This window comes from Astatotilapia calliptera, chromosome 4 (assembly GCF_900246225.1).
Source record: "Astatotilapia calliptera chromosome 4, fAstCal1.2, whole genome shotgun sequence".
NCBI classification, from domain to species: domain Eukaryota; kingdom Metazoa; phylum Chordata; class Actinopteri; order Cichliformes; family Cichlidae; genus Astatotilapia; species Astatotilapia calliptera.
The window spans coordinates 29,363,656-29,382,260 of record NC_039305.1 but is presented as its reverse complement, the minus strand read 5'-3'; the positions used below and the strand labels follow the sequence as shown (position 1 = coordinate 29,382,260).

The 18,605-nt window shown below is 39.3% G+C and overlaps 1 protein-coding gene across 1 annotated transcript; it reads left to right on the top strand.

Annotated features, from left to right (window-relative positions):
• Positions 1-526: 526 nt before the first annotated feature.
• Positions 527-16,838, top strand: LOC113021349 (uncharacterized). Its single transcript, XM_026165973.1, has 9 exons — positions 527-822; positions 1,976-2,020; positions 2,172-2,207; positions 2,294-2,605; positions 7,825-8,115; positions 8,250-8,543; positions 9,292-9,609; positions 14,591-14,722; positions 14,806-16,838. The coding sequence occupies exons 2-9, from the start codon at positions 1,978-1,980 to the stop codon at positions 15,276-15,278; spliced, it is 1,899 nt and encodes a 632-aa protein (XP_026021758.1). The 5' UTR covers positions 527-822; positions 1,976-1,977; the 3' UTR covers positions 15,279-16,838.
• Positions 16,839-18,605: the final 1,767 nt, after the last annotated feature.

Genomic DNA, 18,605 nt, shown 5'->3' with positions numbered 1-18,605 from the left:
GGGTGACTGTGGGTAAGTGTCATTTTTGTTCTGAGCACCATCTTTGTGCCACTGTTTCTCCAAACTCAGGTCGCTCACAGAGGATCTAAAACACAGACTGATGAACTCAACAGTGAAGTTTGTTAGAGAAAAAAAGGTTTTCTTTACACTTATGTCATAAAGAATGTCCACTGAAGTTTCTTCTGCACTGTAGATAAGTTCATTCAGATTTTGATATTGCTACACTGTAGTTGATAGCTGTCTAAAGGCCTGAAATGTTTACACTGATAGGGCATGTGTACACATTCACTAAACAGGGATGTTTTAACCAATATTTAATTAAATTTATTGCATTTGATCTTTTAAAGCATTTTCCTTAATTATGACTGCTGATAGAGGTTATTATGTGAGATATTATTTACAGTTAGAGGTGGTGGTATGGACAGTGATTCGGGAAAAATGGCAATCGCTCTATGTGTAGTTAGGAGTGTGATTCCCACTGCGCTGTCAGCAGCAGGGTCTGGGGGAGGAGCTGAAGTGGTGACGATTAGCAGGCTGCTTTTCCCAGGCAGACGTGGCAGTCTCTACCGCAAAAAAATAAACGCAGATAAGCAAGGTGAGAAACTAGGTGATCTACTGCTGTAAAGGACTTTTAACAGATTCAGTTACACTGCATGTTGTTTATGTATGAATGAGTAATAGTGAGCTTTGCACGCCTTTAACACCGGTTAACACAATGAAACTTCACGGGAGCAGCAACAGCTGGAACAGCTGCAGAGGACGGTGGGAGGAAAAGGAGGGGCCACCACCGAAGACAGAGGACGGTGATAACCCGAAACGAAGGTTCGCAGAACGTCCTCCACACTGTGGTCTCTATCAAAAGCAAAAGTTTCCTGTCTCTACTTAAGCACTTTTCTGACACTTTGCTACTTTTTATTCCTCCAATTTCACACAAAGATCTCGACTTTCTACTCCTTACATTTTCCAAACCGGTTCATTATTGTCATTATTAATTATTTCACTCCTTTCTTGACTACAGGATTTTTTTCTTCCTTTTATACATTTAACAGGAACATCATGTGATTAATAAATTAATTTAAAGGATGTGGGGGCAAGTCCATGTAGAACGTTATATGTCAGACAGGCGTACATATTGTCATCACCTCGAGCACAGTAGATTGTTCAAATTGATGGCATGGGTATATCTCCTAAAAATCTTGGATGAGTTTATTCTGTGTGACCCTGTGTTTTTGTTGGTGTATCACACACACTGCTGCGAAAAGCAATTTTCCTCCTTCATGATTTCTCTTCTTTTGCTTTTTTTGTGTATATTTGTGACACTTTAATGCTTCAGATCATCGATTTTAGGCCCATATTTTAAAGATTTTATAGTTTAAAGTGTGGCTTCCAATTTAGTCCTCAGAAACATTCATGAAATGAGTTAAGATTTAAAACTGTCGAAACAGAGACAATTCTCTGGTTGCATTTCTTTCCACTGCCACTATAAAAGGATTGACTTCGGTTCTCATTCAGATCATCTTCCCAAATGTTAAACTGTGAGTCCTTGCTAATACTTTTTAGGCTAATGTAGGAGTGCTTAAAATTATGAGCGCTTAACCTCAAGAATGTATCATCTGTGTCAATATTACTTTTTAATCACCAGATGGAGACAGTGTGTGTGTTTCTGTGGATGATGGTAGGGTTGGTGCAAATTTGCTTATAATGAATCAATATGTATCCGAGAGTCACTAGACTACTCGAGCAGTTTTATTTTTATTTTAAAAAACTGATTTTTTAATGATGTGGTGAGCTCCAGTCTTTAGAGCTGCTCGTGTCAAAGCCCCGTGGATGAATTTTTTAAAAAAATTCAAAACGAAAGAGGAAGTGTTTTGGGAGGATAAACCAAATGTGAAGTGTTTTTTGTACACTGTAGTTTTTTGTTGACTTTACTGTCTTCTGGTTCCCATAAATGACACGATCAGCCTCTTTTTTTCAGTCATGGGGTGCAGACAGCAGAGAGTGCTTCAGTTTTTGACCTTCGGTAAGACATACTTTTGTAATGCTTTTGTAGAGAGACAGTTTGGGTCTTTGAGGTTTACCTTTCAGTGCAAATATTGATCACTTTAGATAAATGACTACAGATGTATGTGCTTAGTTTACACAATAAGCAATGTCATTTTGTTCCTTCCAAGTTTCTTGCCTCTTGGCCTTCACTTCATCTGCTGCAGGTCAGTCTGTTCTTGTGTGTGAAATTTTTTAATTCTTTTCAAATTTAGGAAAGTATTAAATATAGTTTATATTATGTGCCTGATAGGACAGATCAGACTAGCTGGGTCTGGATCCACTCGGTGCTCTGGAAGAGTTGAAATCTATCACAGTGGCTCCTGGGGAACAGTCTGTGATGATCGCTGGGACTTAAATAATGCTAAGGTGGTCTGTAGACAGCTGGGCTGTGGGGCAGCATTGGAGGCCATTTCATCTGCTCACTTCGGTCAAGGAAGTGGACAAATCTGGCTTGATGATGTGGCCTGTTCAGGAAGTGAGAGTTCTCTAACTGAGTGTGGACACAATGGATTTGGGACACATGACTGTGGACATGGTGAGGATGCTGGTGTCGTCTGTTCAGGTGAGAAGTGTTTGTTATACTCTTATCAAAACATAGATAAAAATGTGCTAAATTAATAAATAATAGATTTTGAACTCTTTATTTATGAAGCACACTCATTAAGCGTTCTGAGTGGTGGAAGAAAGTAGATCATCAATCATTGTTTAAAATAACCAGCTGTTCCTCTTTTGGCAGCAATAACTTCAACTTCATGCCAGCCCCTTTCTAAGTTCTGATCTCTGTGTCAGATATTTGTGTTTTCATGAGTGTGTGATAAGACAAGTAAAAAAAAAATCGGTGCTTGTGTCAAAATGGCTGAAGATATCTTTATCAATGTCAGTTTCCTTTCTTTGATATTATTTTATTTTATTTTATTTATTTATTTTTTAGAAAGAGGGGCAATACATATTAATGAACATTTTAACAAATGTAAATATGCCAGATTATAGCCTTGGGCTAATTTCCATCTGCAGACCCTCTGGCAGGTTGGTGTTAAACACAAGTTAGTAAAAACATACAGAGACACTATTTACAGGTCATGTGACAAGGACAAAAACAGTGATCACATTATACTAGAACAAACAATGACAAGAAGAGTGGACAAAGAGGACAGTATAGATAACAATAACGGAAACACATCAATTATATTGCACAAACCCCAGTATTGTACATGCCCTGACCATCGTGATATTGCGTTCACCCATTGCACTAACAGTTGTTTCCCTTTTTGTAATACACTAACTCTTTTTCCCGTCCAATATAAAACATGATTATTAAACATGATTACATGTTTGTGTGTCCCTCAGCCGCCCTTTTAAGTGACTCTTAAAGATGGGTAGACTTGTACTTTCCCTCACTGACAGTGGAAGACTATTCCAGAAGCTCACTCCCTGATATGACAGAGCATTCTGTGAAAAGGTGGTCCGCCTGAGTGCCAGTTCACAATCACCCCTAACAGTGGCTCGAGTCAGTCGAGACCCAGCAACACTGCTAGACTTTTGTTTAATAAAATCACTCATTGGTGGAGGCGCCAGACCATGTATAACTTTGTATATTAGACAGGCAGATTTAAATAATTTGAAATTAGTAAAATATAAAAACTTGTATTTTTCTAAAATTTGACAATGGTGATATGAAAACGGTTTTTTATCTAATATTTTCAATGCTCTTTTGTAGCATACTTCAATTGGCCCAATAGCAGCAAAGCTACTTGGACCAACTTGTAATACAATATTCAATATGAGCCAGTATCATAGAATGCAAGAATGTAATCGCTGCTGTGTCTGTTAATGATGTGCGGATATGTCTAAAGTTCTGTATATTAAGATTTACAGTTTTCACTACTTTTTTAATGTGTTTTTTAAAGGATAATTTAGAGTCTAGTAGCACTCCCAAATACTTACAGCATCCATGCCCAAATATGGTACCACATGATCTTATCAATACTTGATATTTATAGTTGCAGTATGGTGCTGTTTTTTCTCAGTAATCTTCATGCAGCAACTTCCCTCTTGGTTTCCTGCTATGGACCGCATGCCTGTTCAGTTATTTGTATTTAAAAAACACATTAACAGCGGTGCTTATCAACAGAACTAATTCGCTTGAATTAGCTCTAACTTGAACAAAGAGGTTAAAGTGATTTTTGGAGGTGGAAAACCTAAGAGAAGATGCACCATAAGGAAAGAAATCACTGAGAAACAAGAGCACGTGGAGACCACAACTCCTCCGAAGGGCAAGAACTATACGAAAACCTGTTTTAGTGTTTTAAGAGGAGGGAGAAGGCCCCGGGGCAGACCCAGGACACGCTGGAGAGATTATATCTCTCGTCTGGCCTGGGAACGCCTTGGTGTTCCCCCGGATAAGCTGGAGGAGGTGGCTGGGGAGAGGTAGGTCTGGGCCTCTTTGCTTAGGCTGCTGCCCCCGCGACCTGGCCCTGGACAAAGCGGATGAGGATGGATGGATGGATGGTGTTTTAAGATGTTCCTATGAGAACATGCTAATAACATCCTGTTTGTATTACAATATGATGACATTAGCCTGTTTCTATTAGAAGATCAAGGACATCAGCAATATATACTGATTATTAGTGCTGATGTCAGCATGACAACATCATGTTATTCAATTTGTTTTGGATTATGATATTTTTATAGCACAAAGACTTTTTTAATACAAAAATGATGATAAATGCGTTTTCTTGCCATTAAGTTATTAGACCTCGGGTGTCAAACAAGTGAAACAATAATTTCATTTGTCAGGTATTAATGGCCCGTGGGAGGCGAATCTTCAGCCCTGCTAAGAATTCATGCAAGCAACTTTATTAAATGAGCACACCATTTGGCCACATGCAAAGAGACTAGAAAACTTGACGTCATTTATAGTTCTTAACTTGTTTCATCTGCTGCTCACCACAAACAAGCATAAATTTTGGACTTTTAACTATATTTTCATAGGTTTTACAGCTTTTCCTACTGATAAAAATCTTCCTTATGGCCACAAAGTAATTAAGCAATAAACAATTAATCCATTGAACCCCAATGCCCCCAGTATCAAATGTGAAAGGGAGAACATCTGGCTTAACAGGATGTACAGCCAGATCTGTTAAATATATAAACGTGTAGCATCCACAGAAACATCAGAATCTCAGCTAAAAGTTTTCAAAACCATTTCAACAACCAGCAAACAGCAAATGATTAACGAGCAGGTAAACAGATTTTGCTTTGTGAAAATAGGAAAAGTTCTTCTAAAGACTCTTCAAAGAGTCATGCTGACAGATTTTCTTTTTTTGTCACAATTTTTTAAAACTGTTTAATATGTAACTTCTTTACACAGTGACAGAAAGCAGAGTTTGGTCCGGCCCACTTAACTCATTCACTGCCATTGACGTCTATAGACGTCAATTACGTTTTACAATGGGAGGGGCTAGAATACAACCTCGGGCAGCTTGTCAGTGAACATCAGACTGCTTGAAATGTATTTTTCACAAAAAGCTCGTTTTCTCCCTTTTTGTGGTCAAAACAGGCATTTTTGGTGGAACCCACCTCTCTTCTACAGCTGATTACTAAAGAATGGAAAATGGTAGAAACAAGCTTTTTTTTTTGGATGGAAGAAGAGAGTCTGTTCTTCATTTTGGTAGGTTCAGCGTTTATATGATCATAACACACAGTTTTCTGTGGCTCTTCAAAAATGAGTAAAAATGCTCAAAAACCCTGGCAGTGAATGAGTTAATAGCAAAGTGGTCTGTACGTGTCCCGCGAAGTAAAATGAGTTTGACACCCTGCATTGAACACTTAGGAATCTGTGGTGTCTTAAGTCTGTACAGTGTTTAGCTGACACTGGGTGAAATCAAACACTTCATGTTTTTCATGTGTTTCTTGTTGCCTGGCTGCACACACAGAAAGTCATGATGCCAGACATATCCAGGAACTAACAAGGTTCTGAAATCAAATGTTACTCAAACCAGCTATTCCAACCCTACAGTACTTACCTAAATGTAAGTTAAATTATGTAAGACTTATATATCCGCAGGATTTATCATCTCATTCCCGTGATCAACACTTCATAGGCTGAAAACAAAAAGAAAAAAAAAGAAAAAAGAAAAAAAGGAACCCAGACAGATAAGCATGATCAGTCAAGCTCATTCACACAGAAATGAAGGGGGTGGGTGGGAGCAAGATGTTTTTTTTTTATGGCATGCCGTAAATGCCTTATAGGTAAGTTACATGTGTGGAATCTCTTTTGTTTTCTTAATAAAAAAACTTTCTTTGATTTTGCTGGTCTCCCTGGTGACCATGAAATCCTGCTGCTACTCGTACAGTACTGTTTCAGTCCATGCAAACTAACATCTCTAAGAAATCTATAGTAGTAATTAGAGATGGACCGATCCGATATTACGTATCGGCATCGGTCCGATACAATGAGAAATGGTTTAGAGAGGAACTTGGTGTTTGCTATTGTTATGGTTCAAAATATTGGGGATGGAGACAGGAGAAACACCACAATAACAACACTGGTCCGGCCGGGTCAAGTCAAACGATGATTTTAATGGTCACACCCGTGGGAGATGGAAACTGTATGCAGACAGCCTCAGATCTCATTACAAAAAACACATCTCCATAGTTTTGTAAAAATCAGGGTATTAGAATGCCCCTTCATGCGTAATGACAGATCAAAATAGGTTCCAGACATTAGTCACAGTTAATCGTACATTTTGTACATCTTTAATGGCTATAAACAGACATAGAACTTATCTTTTCCAAACAACACCTTCCAAACAAGGCAACAAACTTCAAGCCCTCAGGGTCTCTGAGGCTAATTATTGACTCTGGTCATCTGTTACCAAGTAGAGTAAAATATAGTGAGACTCCAAATGAGTTAAGGCCTCAGGCCGGACACATTCCTAGATTATATGTATTATATGTACTGTAAGCATGTTGTTTAATTAACTACCACTTTAAACTTAGCAAAAAAACATAATTGAATAAAAGACCACAAAGGATAATATGATATCAGTGGTATGTAAGCGCGTGCGGCCCTCTATGCTCGAAGCCTTTCCCCTCCATAGATCAGTCAGACATTCACGCTGACTGTAGCTTTTAACCCTTAATTAACTTGAGCACAACTCTATAATAAGCAACAAACTGCAATATGTATAAGTTGATCATGGTCACATCTGCAATGAAAGATCATATTATTCTGGCACCTGTAAGTAGAAAATCAAACTAGAGTTATAACAATCACTGTAATACAAAGGCTAATGTAAGATCAAAAACTTCAGTATATATTTAATGCAAAGCTGGTTATATGATTCTAATGAACTAATAGTGCCATATTAAAATAATGAAACTAGAAGAGGAAAAAGCATCCCCTTTTTATTCTACACTATCTTGCCAAAATGCACTTAGGCATGCAGATTGGAGACTCGAGCAGCCAAGAATCAAACTACCAACCTTCCAGTTAGGAGATGGCCTACTCTACCTCTTGAGCTACAGCTACCCCTGGTAGTTATTAGAAAAGATAGTTAGCAATGACAAAGGAAGGGAGAGTGGGGCATGTTCTGTACAGAATGATTACTGCTAACAGACATGAAATTAAGTTAGATGAAGGATGGGGGGATGGGGAAGAGCTGGGGTGGTAGTGAGTTGGTAGTGGGTTGTAAAATTAAAAAGTTACAAAGATTTGCTATTTAAATGCATGAACTTATATTTATCTAAACTAACATTATGCTAAACTGTGTTTTTCAGTGAGCCTTCCAAAGCCCAGGATCTCTCTGAATAGAGATAAGGTTGCCTGGGGTGAAGATGTCATCATTACTTGTTTGATCTTATCCGAGTTCTCTGGTGGAACTTTCATCCTCAAGAAGACCTCAGGCACTTTCAGCCAGACTGCATTCTCAAGTTCCACATCTGCTACCTTCAGTATCCACAAAGTGGACTTAGATCATAACGGCTCGTACCAGTGTCAGTATAAGAAAACCATTTCAGAGCAAAACTTTTCATCCCCCCTCAGTGATGCTGTCAGACTCTCTGTTAATGGTAAGAAAACAAAACAATTTCCTGAGCTCGACAGCTCCAAGAATCAAAAGCTAAAAGTGTCATTAAGCCAGCAACATATCAATCAGTATTATGCTGTTTTTTTGTTTGTTCATTTGTTTTGTTTGTTTTTTCAGTGAGTTTCCCAAAACCCCATGTCACCATAAATCCTGTTGGTGAGGTCACTTGGGGTCGGAACATTGCAATCACTTGTTCAATCTCCACTCAGGTTTTGGGTGGATCGTTCATTCTGAAGAAAACATCAGATTCATTTATAAGGACCCAAACTTCTAGTACAAACTCTGCAACATTCAATATCCTTAAAGTGAACTTTGATAACGAGGGATCGTACCAGTGTCAGTATCAGAAAATGGGCTCAGGTCTTGAATTTAACTCCCCACCAAGTGACTCTGGCAGGCTCTCTGTGACAGGTAATAAAGCAAATACATGTAAGAAGCATTTTTTCAAACAAAATGAGAAATTATCATTTTTAATACAGATAATAAGTTGTTTCAGTCATAGCTTAAACTTGTTTTAATAGCTATTTACAAAAAAAAGCACAAACAAAAGCAAAAAAAAGCATTATGAACAGAATCCCACTTTCATTGTGGATTTTTCAGTATCCAGAGAAAATGATCTCAAAGCCAACAGTACTGAGGAGTAAACACACACTACTTGAAACAAACTATTACATACCATGGAGGATTGAGCAGCTAAAGAGCTAAATGCTACGTTGAGGGCTAAAAGATTCAGTAAAAAGACTAGATGTTACAATCCCTGATAATGCATTGCTCTAAATTGAGAAAATCTTAAGGGATGGCTGTTATGAGGAAAGGCAGCCCAGAAACTTTACCAACAGCATTCTTCATTGTGTGCCTCAGCTTTCGGTCTTTTACCCAAGCTAATCTGCCATTTTTCTCGGCAGATAAGCATGGACTTTCATTTATCATGTAGCAAGAAACTTCTAATGTTGCTCAATAACTGCTGAATGTGTGAAAAATAAAATAACACCAAATACTAATAAGTTAGTAAGTGATGGAATGTGTTGAGTTTGATTCAGCTTCCCTTAAGTGCCCCACAAAAATCCTTCCTTCTGCTTTTGATTCTAGAGTTTAAACAAGTCCAGAATTAAAAGGTAGAGAGAATAATATGTTTTAATCCCAGTTTGCTTTCACACAGTGAGACTGCAGAGGCCCAGCATCTCCTTGACGTCTCCGAATGCAGGACTTGTCTGGGGTCCTGAAGGTGCACAAATCACCAGGGGTTACAGCTTCATCCTCACCTGTTCCATTAACTCCACATTTTCCAGTGGACATTTTATTCTGAGCTTCTCTGGCTCCAACCTCACAGAGCCAGCAGTCAACAACTCAGCCTCCTTTAGTTTCCCTGTAGCTGAGTATGAACATCAGGGCAACTACAGCTGTGTGTACGAGGTCACAGTGTCCACACGGACATTCAGATCTGCTGCAACAGCACCGATCAGTGTCATCATTAAATGTAAGTACAGTGTTGAATTTATGTTTTATTAACAAAACCATATCATAACTACCTAATTTTTCTCAGTATTAATGTCTCTGTGTTTTCCCTTTGTATGTTTGCAATTAAGACTAGAAAGAGAAGAAGCAGTAGAAATAGGGGCAAAGGCTGAAATAAAAATAGAACTTAACAGAAACAGGAACTTAAACCTTGATGTTGCCAAAAAAAGAAGAAAAAAAAACTGCTGCCAAACAGCAGTTATGTTCATTTAATAGATATACACTTCTGGTAAAAAAAAAAAAAAGAAGTTTATGTCTCATTGCACTCTGAAATGAAAACATAGTGCACATAAGCAACTGAAGTGTACCAAAATGTATTCTAAAGTTTTGACTCATCAAAGTAGACTTTTGTCAGATATAACAGTTTTTCTACAATAGAAATCAAATATTCTTCAGAAAGTCCTTCCCAATCTGTTGCAGAAGGTCCCATAAATGTTGCACTTGTAGGTTGCTTTGCTTTCACTCTTCTGTCCAGCTCGATGGGGTATAAGTCTGTGTCTGAACAAGCCATCCTCTTGTTCTTTTTCCTGAGGTAGTTCTGGCATAGTTTGGACTTGTGTTTGGGGTCATTATCTTGCTGTAGGATGAACCCCTGACCAACTAGGCACAAACCAGAGAGTATTGCATGGCACTGCAGAATGCTGTGGCACCATCCCTGGATCCAGTAAAACAGCCCCAGACCATCACTCTTCCTCCTCCATGTTTGACAGATGATGCCACACACTGCGGAACCATCCTTTCGCCTACTTGATGGCAAACAAAGATCCTACATGATGAACTGAAGATTTAAAATTTTGATTCATTAGTCCACAATACCTTCTTCCAGTCTTCAGTAGTCCAATGGCGGTGTTTCATGTCCCAGGCAAGCCTCTTTGTCTTAATCTGACGTCTTAGCAATGGCTTTCTTGCTGCAACTCGTCCTGTCAAACCTTCAGCTTAAAGTATTCTCTTTACCGCTTAAACTGAGACTTGCTTTCTATACCACTATTAAGCTGTGCTTGAAGCTGTTGTCCTGTGAGCCGCCTATCATATAAGCTGTTAACTCTCAGAAACTTGTTCTCTGATTCAGTGGTGGCTTTGGGTCTGTCAGACCTCTTCTTGTCTGAGTTATCAGTTCACCATTTACCTTTGTACCATTTCAAGCTATTCATTGGACTTGAATGACATGAATTGCAATAAATAACTAGAAACATTTGGGTGTTCTAAAACTTTTGACCGGTAGTTTATAATAATGATAAATTGACTGTTTCTTATATACCACTTTTCTGCTTTTCTGCTCTGAGCACTCAAAGCCCTTTATACAACTTGCCTCACCCAGACTGAAGCAGCCAGTGATCGAACCATCAACCTTCTGATTAGTAGATTACCTCAATTTTTTCAACAAAAGTCGTATACATTTATAAGATTTGCGTATGTTCAGCTTTCTTTTTCTTTTTCTGTTTTTTTTTTTTTTTTACGGGTTTTGTAACAAAACCATCTAAGCATTTTTTCCCCATATATGAAGCTCTTCTCAACCACTCTTCCTAAGTGAAAAGCTTAGCTCACATAGATATGTTGTGGAAAATGGGAGCAATGTCAAAATGGCTCTGTTTGCCAGAATGAGGAACTCCTTTGCAGCAGTCAACCAAAAACTATCCAAAGATAGATCAGCAAAGCTTAGCTTCACACCACAGTCTTGTGTCAATTCAGTTAGTTCCTCCTGTTCCTGCAAAGTCTTATCCTTTCTAAAAAACTGCTGCTGAGCTATAAGGGTCTCTTACCCAGTCAAGGCATTCAGTGGAAACAGAGGGGAAATAAATTAACAACTTCTTCTCGAGCGTTTTCAAATGTTTACCTACTATTTCACACAGTGTGGCAGTTTCAGTATCTCCTTGCCATTTCTGAGCGAGTGGGAACATGCCAAGGTTGGCATTTTTTAGATAGAATAGAATAATCCTTTAATTGTCCCACAAGGGGAAATTTGGTTGTAACAGCAGCCAAAAAGACACATATACAAACAAACAGTACACAGGACACGGAACAGAAACATACACAATTTTCTTACATATTTACATTAAGGACAATGGTTACTATAAACAGAGAGTACTGTACAGTTATTAAATTAAATAAAAATAATTACAGGTAAGAGGCAAACCAGGTTGTAGTGCGAATCGGTTAATTAAAGATGTTGTTGCCAGAGGTGGACCTTTGAACAAAATACATTTATTATATCTGTGCTTGTGAGCAGGTTTTCATCTCGGCTTTGCATTTGTGTGTTAAGTTTATTAAAATGCGGAAGTATATCTGCCATGTAAGCCAGCCTTGCACACCCCTAATCACTTGTAAGCAGCTTTGCATCATTGTACCTCTCATCACTCAAAAACATGTTTAGCTCTTCCTGCAGCTCAAACACACAGGCCAGTACTTTGCTGCGTGCCAACCATCGGACCTCCGTGTGGAGCAATAAAGCTTTATGCTCCACTCCCATTTCCTCGCACAGAGATGCAAGTATGTGGCTTTTCAGAGGTCTTGTCTTGATGAAGGTTACCATGCGCACGACATCATCCAATACAGGAGCTTGGTCTGCTGGTAAAGTCTTGGCAACGAGCGCCTTGCGGTGCAGAAAACAGTGCGTAATAATAACAACATCTGGGTTTATCGCTTTCACTCTGCTAACGAAACCTTTGGTGCGTCCGACCATGCTGCTGCTCCATCAGTGCAGATACTCGTGCAGGTTTCCCACCCTCTTTGTTCAAGCTATTCGGATGTAACCCAAAAAATTTCCTGTCTCGTTTTTTTTCTGGCAGTGCCTTGCAAAATAGAAAGTTTTCTCTGATGGAGTCTCCTTCCACAAGACGCACATTGGCCAATAGTTGGGAATGTCAGCTAATGTCCGTAGACTCATTAAGATTGGAAAGAAAAGTATCTGGACTTCTTTAAGTTGCTTGAAGACGTTTCACCTCTCATTCGAGAAGCTTCTTCAGTTCTACGGTCAAATGGTGGAGACTCCCAGATTTAATTCCTCAGTGAGTGTCCCCCAACGGGGTCATGAACCCCCTGTTGATCCTCTACCTAATCACACAAGTCAAGGTGTGAAAACGGGTGTAGGTCACAATCAGTCAAGGTTTTGGATGAACCTGCTCTGAAACCTGGCCCCAACCTATCATGTGATTTCCTGAGGTCAGATGGCCCAGGATGTGAGTGGGCGTTAAGGCGTCTTGGAAGGGATCTCAGATGGCAGAAAGTTGGTGTCGTAAACCACCGCCTGTGTTCAGCTAAAAACACATCCTTTTTAAAATTGCATTTTGTTAACTTTTGACTGTACTTTGTCTTTTTAATCTGTTCCTATACCTTGTAAAGCACTTTGTGATCTTTTATCTAGAAATGTGCTATATAAATAAAATTTTACTTACTTACTTACTTACTTCAAAGATGGTCATTCACAATACACATAGATGGCTTCTTTCACTCCTCTTTCATACTATCTGTCTTCTGTGTCCAAAATGTGAACATTGGTGTCCTAAAAGAGTGACCTTTGTCCTTTAGATGCAGATGGACTGCTGAGTCTTGTCCCGTCAAGGTGGCTCTTCTATGTTGTGCCATGCGTTTATTAAGTGGCTATTTGGTCTCTCCAGTGTAGAGGTCTGGGCATTCGTCACTACCCTTTACAGCATATACTATGTTGCTAAGTTTGTGTTTAGGAGTTCTGTCTTTGGGATGAACCAGTTTTTGTCTGAGCGTGTGGCTGGGTCTGAAGTACACTGGGATGTCATGCTTGGAGAAAACTCCTGTGTTTTTCTGATAAACTGGCAACATAGGGGATGACAATGTTTTTGCATTTGTCTTTCTGATCCTCAAGAGTTGGTGTCTGATCTTCTTTTCTGTGCCTCGTTGCTGACTTTATGAAAGTCCAGTTAGGATAACCACATGTTTTAAGAGCCTCATTTACATGTGCGTGTTCCCTCTTTTTTCCTTCAGGCTTAGAGGGAACATTTTTTGCCCGGTGGTGTAGGGTCCTAATTATTTCAAGTCTGTGTTCCAGAGGGTGATGGGAGTCAAAGAGGAGGTACTGGTCCGTGTGTGTGTGGGCTTCTGGTAAACTTCAACATTGAGGTTGCCGTTCTCTTTAATGTGCACAGCACAGTCCAGGAATGGCAAACAGTTATCCTTTGTGTCTTCCCTGGTGAAATTTATGTTTTTAGCCACAGCGTTGATGTGCGCAGTGAAGGATTCTACTTCTTGGGTCTCGATTTTGACCCAGGTGTCGTCCACATATCTGTACCAGCAGCTAGATACCCTCCCGTTAAAACAGCCAAGAGCCTTTCTTTCCACCATATAAAGGTTGGCTACAATAGGTGACACCGGGGAGCCCATGGCACATCCATGTTTTTGTCTGTAAAAACCGTTGTTGTATTTACAATATGTGGTGGTAAGGCAGAGGTCTAATAGTGTGCAAATCTGGTTTGGGGTAAAGCTGTTTCTGTCTTCCAAGAAGCTGTCTTCTTGTAGTTGTTTTCTGACAGTCTCCACTGTGTCCAGAGGCAGTACCTCCTTTTTGACTCCACCATACCATCCTCTGGAATGTTTGTGTAATGTATGTATGGTCGGAAGGGCTCCAATTTCACTGCAGGCAACTGCAAGTGACAAATAAAGGCTTCATTCATTCATTCATTCACTGCCACCCACTGACATGAAAGAGTAATTACTCTACCAGTCACTGTGTTGAAAGGACAGATGCCCAACAAGGATTTTATTATTTGCAGTAATTATTAAATTGTATTTTTTGGACCAATTAATTGAAATTAAATAATTTCCCACGGCACACCTGATGATCTGTCACGGCACAACTCTGTGCCACGGCACAGTGGTTGGGAAACACTGCTCTAGATTAGCAACTTAACTAAGACGTAATTCATTGTACCGGGGAAGTTTTTGATCAAACTGATCGAATGCTGTCCTTCTAGTGTCTTTGATGCTGCTGTTGTCCTCGGTAGCTGTTGGAATCCTGCTGCTGCTCCTGCTGCTGCTGTTAGTAGTTCTCATCAGGAGAAGACAACGACGAGCCAAGGAGCCTCTAGCTTTCATCCACAGTCAAAGTGTGTGCTCACAAATTTTAGGCAATTATTCATCAGATAGTTTGACTACATATTGACATTGTTTTCCCTTACTTGTGTTTCAGTTGTTGACCAAGTCGGGAATGCTTACCAGTGGGGAGACAGTGAGGGTGATGAAGACGATGCGCAGGACTATGTGAATGTTGATCTAATGGACACTAATGTAAAAATGAAAGGGGGAGCTGCAGGAGTGGATGAAGAGGGAAGCAATGACTATGAGGAGCCAGTGTGTAATGATGATCATGATTACAAGAAAGCAGGCCCCAATTGCATGAAGGCCTATGTGAGTGTAAGTGATCACAGAGAAGATGAAGATGATGTAACTAGTGATGAAGAAGACAACTATGAGAATGTATCCCCACCCTCGCTGTATGTATCACCACCACCACCACCTGGTGTAGATAATGATGATGAAGAAGAAACTAGTGATGAAGAGGACAATTATGAGAATGTATCCCCACCCTCGCTTGGTGTACATAATGATGAAGAAGAAGAAAGTAGTGATGATGAAGAGGACAACTATGAGAATGTATCTTGACTATCAGCAGTTCATCATCATTGATAATAACTTGACCTAAAATACAACTGCAACCAAAAAATCTTTTAGCCAATATGTTTAGTTAGTTATCTTGGTTTCCCGTAATTGTAACATACTACATAATATAAAAATATATAGATGCCTTTTATATAGATATAAAAGGTAGACTTGCCTTCTGGGTCTGAAAGGTGATGCCATTGTGGAAGCCACTTAGACATGAATTTTTTTTTTATGGCCAACAGGAGGAGACTGCTTTTGTTGCAAAGGTGCGATCTTGTATGGAGGTCTCTGGCTTCCTTGCTGTATGAGCTCATGACCTTAAAACCGTTCTGATGTGTTGATGGCCTCAATTGGTAGTTTCAAGTTTAAAATACTGAACACACATGACTTTGTAAATCATCATGTACATTAGAGTCAAAAGAAGGGTAAAGCAGGGTAATCTTTATCATGAGATTCACAAGTTGCTTGCTTCTGATTGGGCTCAGTTTCTCAGTCAGATCTGCAACGTGTTCATGATGCCCAGTTTTAAAACACCCAGACCAAAATGGCAAAATTGCTCAGCTTGAGGCTTCGCAGTAGGTGATGTCAGCCATGGGTGGGTTTATGCATACTTTATAAACATTCTAAGATGATCCCTTAAAACTGTCTTCTAATGTTAAAATTTTAGAATTTCAACAATTTGAATATTTTCTATGTAGTGTAAGAATTTATTAGCTGCCCTTAATATTAAATTCACTTGTTCTAGCTTTTTAGCCATGACTGTGAAGATCTCAACATCAAAAACCTGTTTTAGCCTTTTTTTTTTCTATTCTTTGTATAACCTAAGTTAAGCTTATTGGCCTGAAATTTGCAGAAACCCTTGATTTACAAACAAAGATAATAGACCAAAAAGCTCTATATCTTAATCCAGCTGTTGCTTGCTGTACTCATCCTATAATTTTATGTTATATTTTTTGATTTCCAACATGATGTATTTGCACAAGTAACATGAATATGTACTTCAGGTGTCTGTGTACATATTTAGTATAGTCCTGGTGACAAGGTGTCAAATTTGATCCTGGAGAGGTAAATACAGTATATTTGTATGAACAGATAATGCATATTTTTATATTCAAACTCATGTAAGTTTTTTTTTTACTTAATGTAAAGCAGTCACACAAACTTTATCTTTGTTGATCTTATCAAAACACATATTTAGCACCTTGTATCAACAATGTAGATGACAAGCTAATTTCACCCTCATTTATGTCCTTACAGTTGACCTCTGGTATTCGCAGAGGTTAGGGACCACAGCCACCCTCAAATACAAGTTCTCTATTTGTTATGAGTGCTCAGTTATGAGCAGCTGCTGAGGTCTGTTCTCGATTGTTAGTTAATTTCTGATGAAGGAAAAAATAAGATACCATGTTCACGGTTAGCATAAAGACTGCCAGTGTGAGGTAACGGTTAACCTGTGATTACAGAGAACAATAACTAACATGATTGAACATTTTTTGTTTAAACTAATAACAGCACATGGTCATTATAGCTGTCTCACATAAAGAAGGTTCTGGGTTTGAATCTTGGTGGTGTTGTCATGTTCTTGTTGTGTTTGCATTGATTCTCTTCAGGTATTCCAGCTTCCCCGTACAGTTCAAAAACATACATGGGCTTTGGTAAATGGGTGATTCTGAATTGGCAGAAGGTATGAGTGTGTCTGGTTGTCTGGATCTCTATAACAGACTGATGATCTGTCTGGGGTTTACCCCACTATTTGCCCTATGACACCTGGCATGACTGTACTTATCTGAAGGTTGGTGGTTTGATACCTGGCTGCTTCAGTCTGCATGCCAAATATCTTTGGGCAAGATGCTAACCACAAGTGGCTCCCTCATACATCTACTGGAGTATGAATGTGTGGGAATATTAAATAGAAAGCCCTCAAACATAGAAAAAAGCACTGGGGTGAATAGCTGAGTTAGGCATGTTGTATAAAGTGCTTTGAATTACTCAGGGAAAGTAGAAAAGCACTATATGTCAGTCCTAGGGTGGAACATTTTCTGCAGGTGGAAGCGTATTAAATAATAATTTTGAACTTCACTGTAAAATCATGACCTTGATGTGACTTGATGATACAGCTGATGATACAGCAACACGGTTGAAAATAGTTAATGAATGCACACATCACACATTCACACATCCAGTTTAAAGTGCTGCTAGAATGAGTGAGAAAGAAGCAAGTCAGTCTGCAGTGTTTGAAGCACCAGAATGACTCTGAGAAAAGACTTACGGACCTTTTGTCACATTGAGGAGACAGAACAGAAGGACAGAAATTGCCATTCACTAGTTTGACCAGCCAGAATGGGTCTGGTCTTAAGAAGAACTTGGATGGACTGAGAGTCATCAAGATGCCCTAAACCAGTTGACAAACTATCTAACACAGGCACCCATTCTAGATTACCATGATTTTTCAGAGCCCTTTGTACCCCACCTCACAGCAGTGCCTGGAAGCTGTTTTATCAGAAACAAGCAGCCAAGATGAAGGTGTTACGCCCCTAGTCTAGGCGTATAGAGACGCACATAAGGTTGGAGGAGAGAGAGGCAAGTACCTGCCCTGGTTCCCAAGCCAAACATTCGAAACCAGTTATGAGTAAAAAAAGGTGATTTTATTTAATGTCAGGAAGCAACCCAGGCTAAAATAATAAACAAAACCACCTAAGTCACACCAGAGGAAACTAACTAAACCCTAAGATAGAAACAAAACAAACAAATGACAATACTATCCCTCACTTCCTAGCCCACAAAACAGGAGAAAACTGTTCGAAAGAAAAAGGCGGCTCACCCCTTCCGCTCGTTTCTCTCTCTCCCGGGAGCTGTCAGAGCGGCTTTTTGAACGCAGTCACCTGTTCCACGGTCCAATCAGCAGCTCACTACTCTTCATTAGGGGAAGGACCTGCAGAGGGTCTTAAGCACAGCACAGACACAGAAACAAAGCAGCTCATACAGACTTCTTATGGCCACAGTTGTAACAGAAGGTCATTGCATATAATGCAAGGACATTAGTATCCCTTGAGAAAAATTTTCATATGCATTCTGGAAAGCTCCTTTCTTCCTCCGTAACCACAGGGAATCTGAGTTAGTCATGAGAGTTACCCCGTCATCGGTTGCTTCACAAAACCAACAACTACTTACCAAAAGCTCGTGTCGTAATTTTACTTTTTACTTTCCAAATATAACATTGCTGGGAGATTTTAATAGCCACATGGACAGAGCATCAAATTAATTAAAAAAAATTTTATATTTCCTATCTGGAGAATTTTGGCTTAGACTAATAAATACATGTTCCCA

Coding starts and splice junctions, on each gene's coding strand:
- LOC113021349 (XM_026165973.1), top strand. CDS start 1,978: ATGGGGTGCAGACAGCAGAGAGTGCTTCAGTTTTTGACCTTCG. Junction 8,116..8,249: donor TGTCAGACTCTCTGTTAATG/GTAAGAAAACAA, acceptor TTGTTTTTTCAG/TGAGTTTCCCAAAACCCCAT. Junction 8,544..9,291: donor TGGCAGGCTCTCTGTGACAG/GTAATAAAGCAA, acceptor GCTTTCACACAG/TGAGACTGCAGAGGCCCAGC.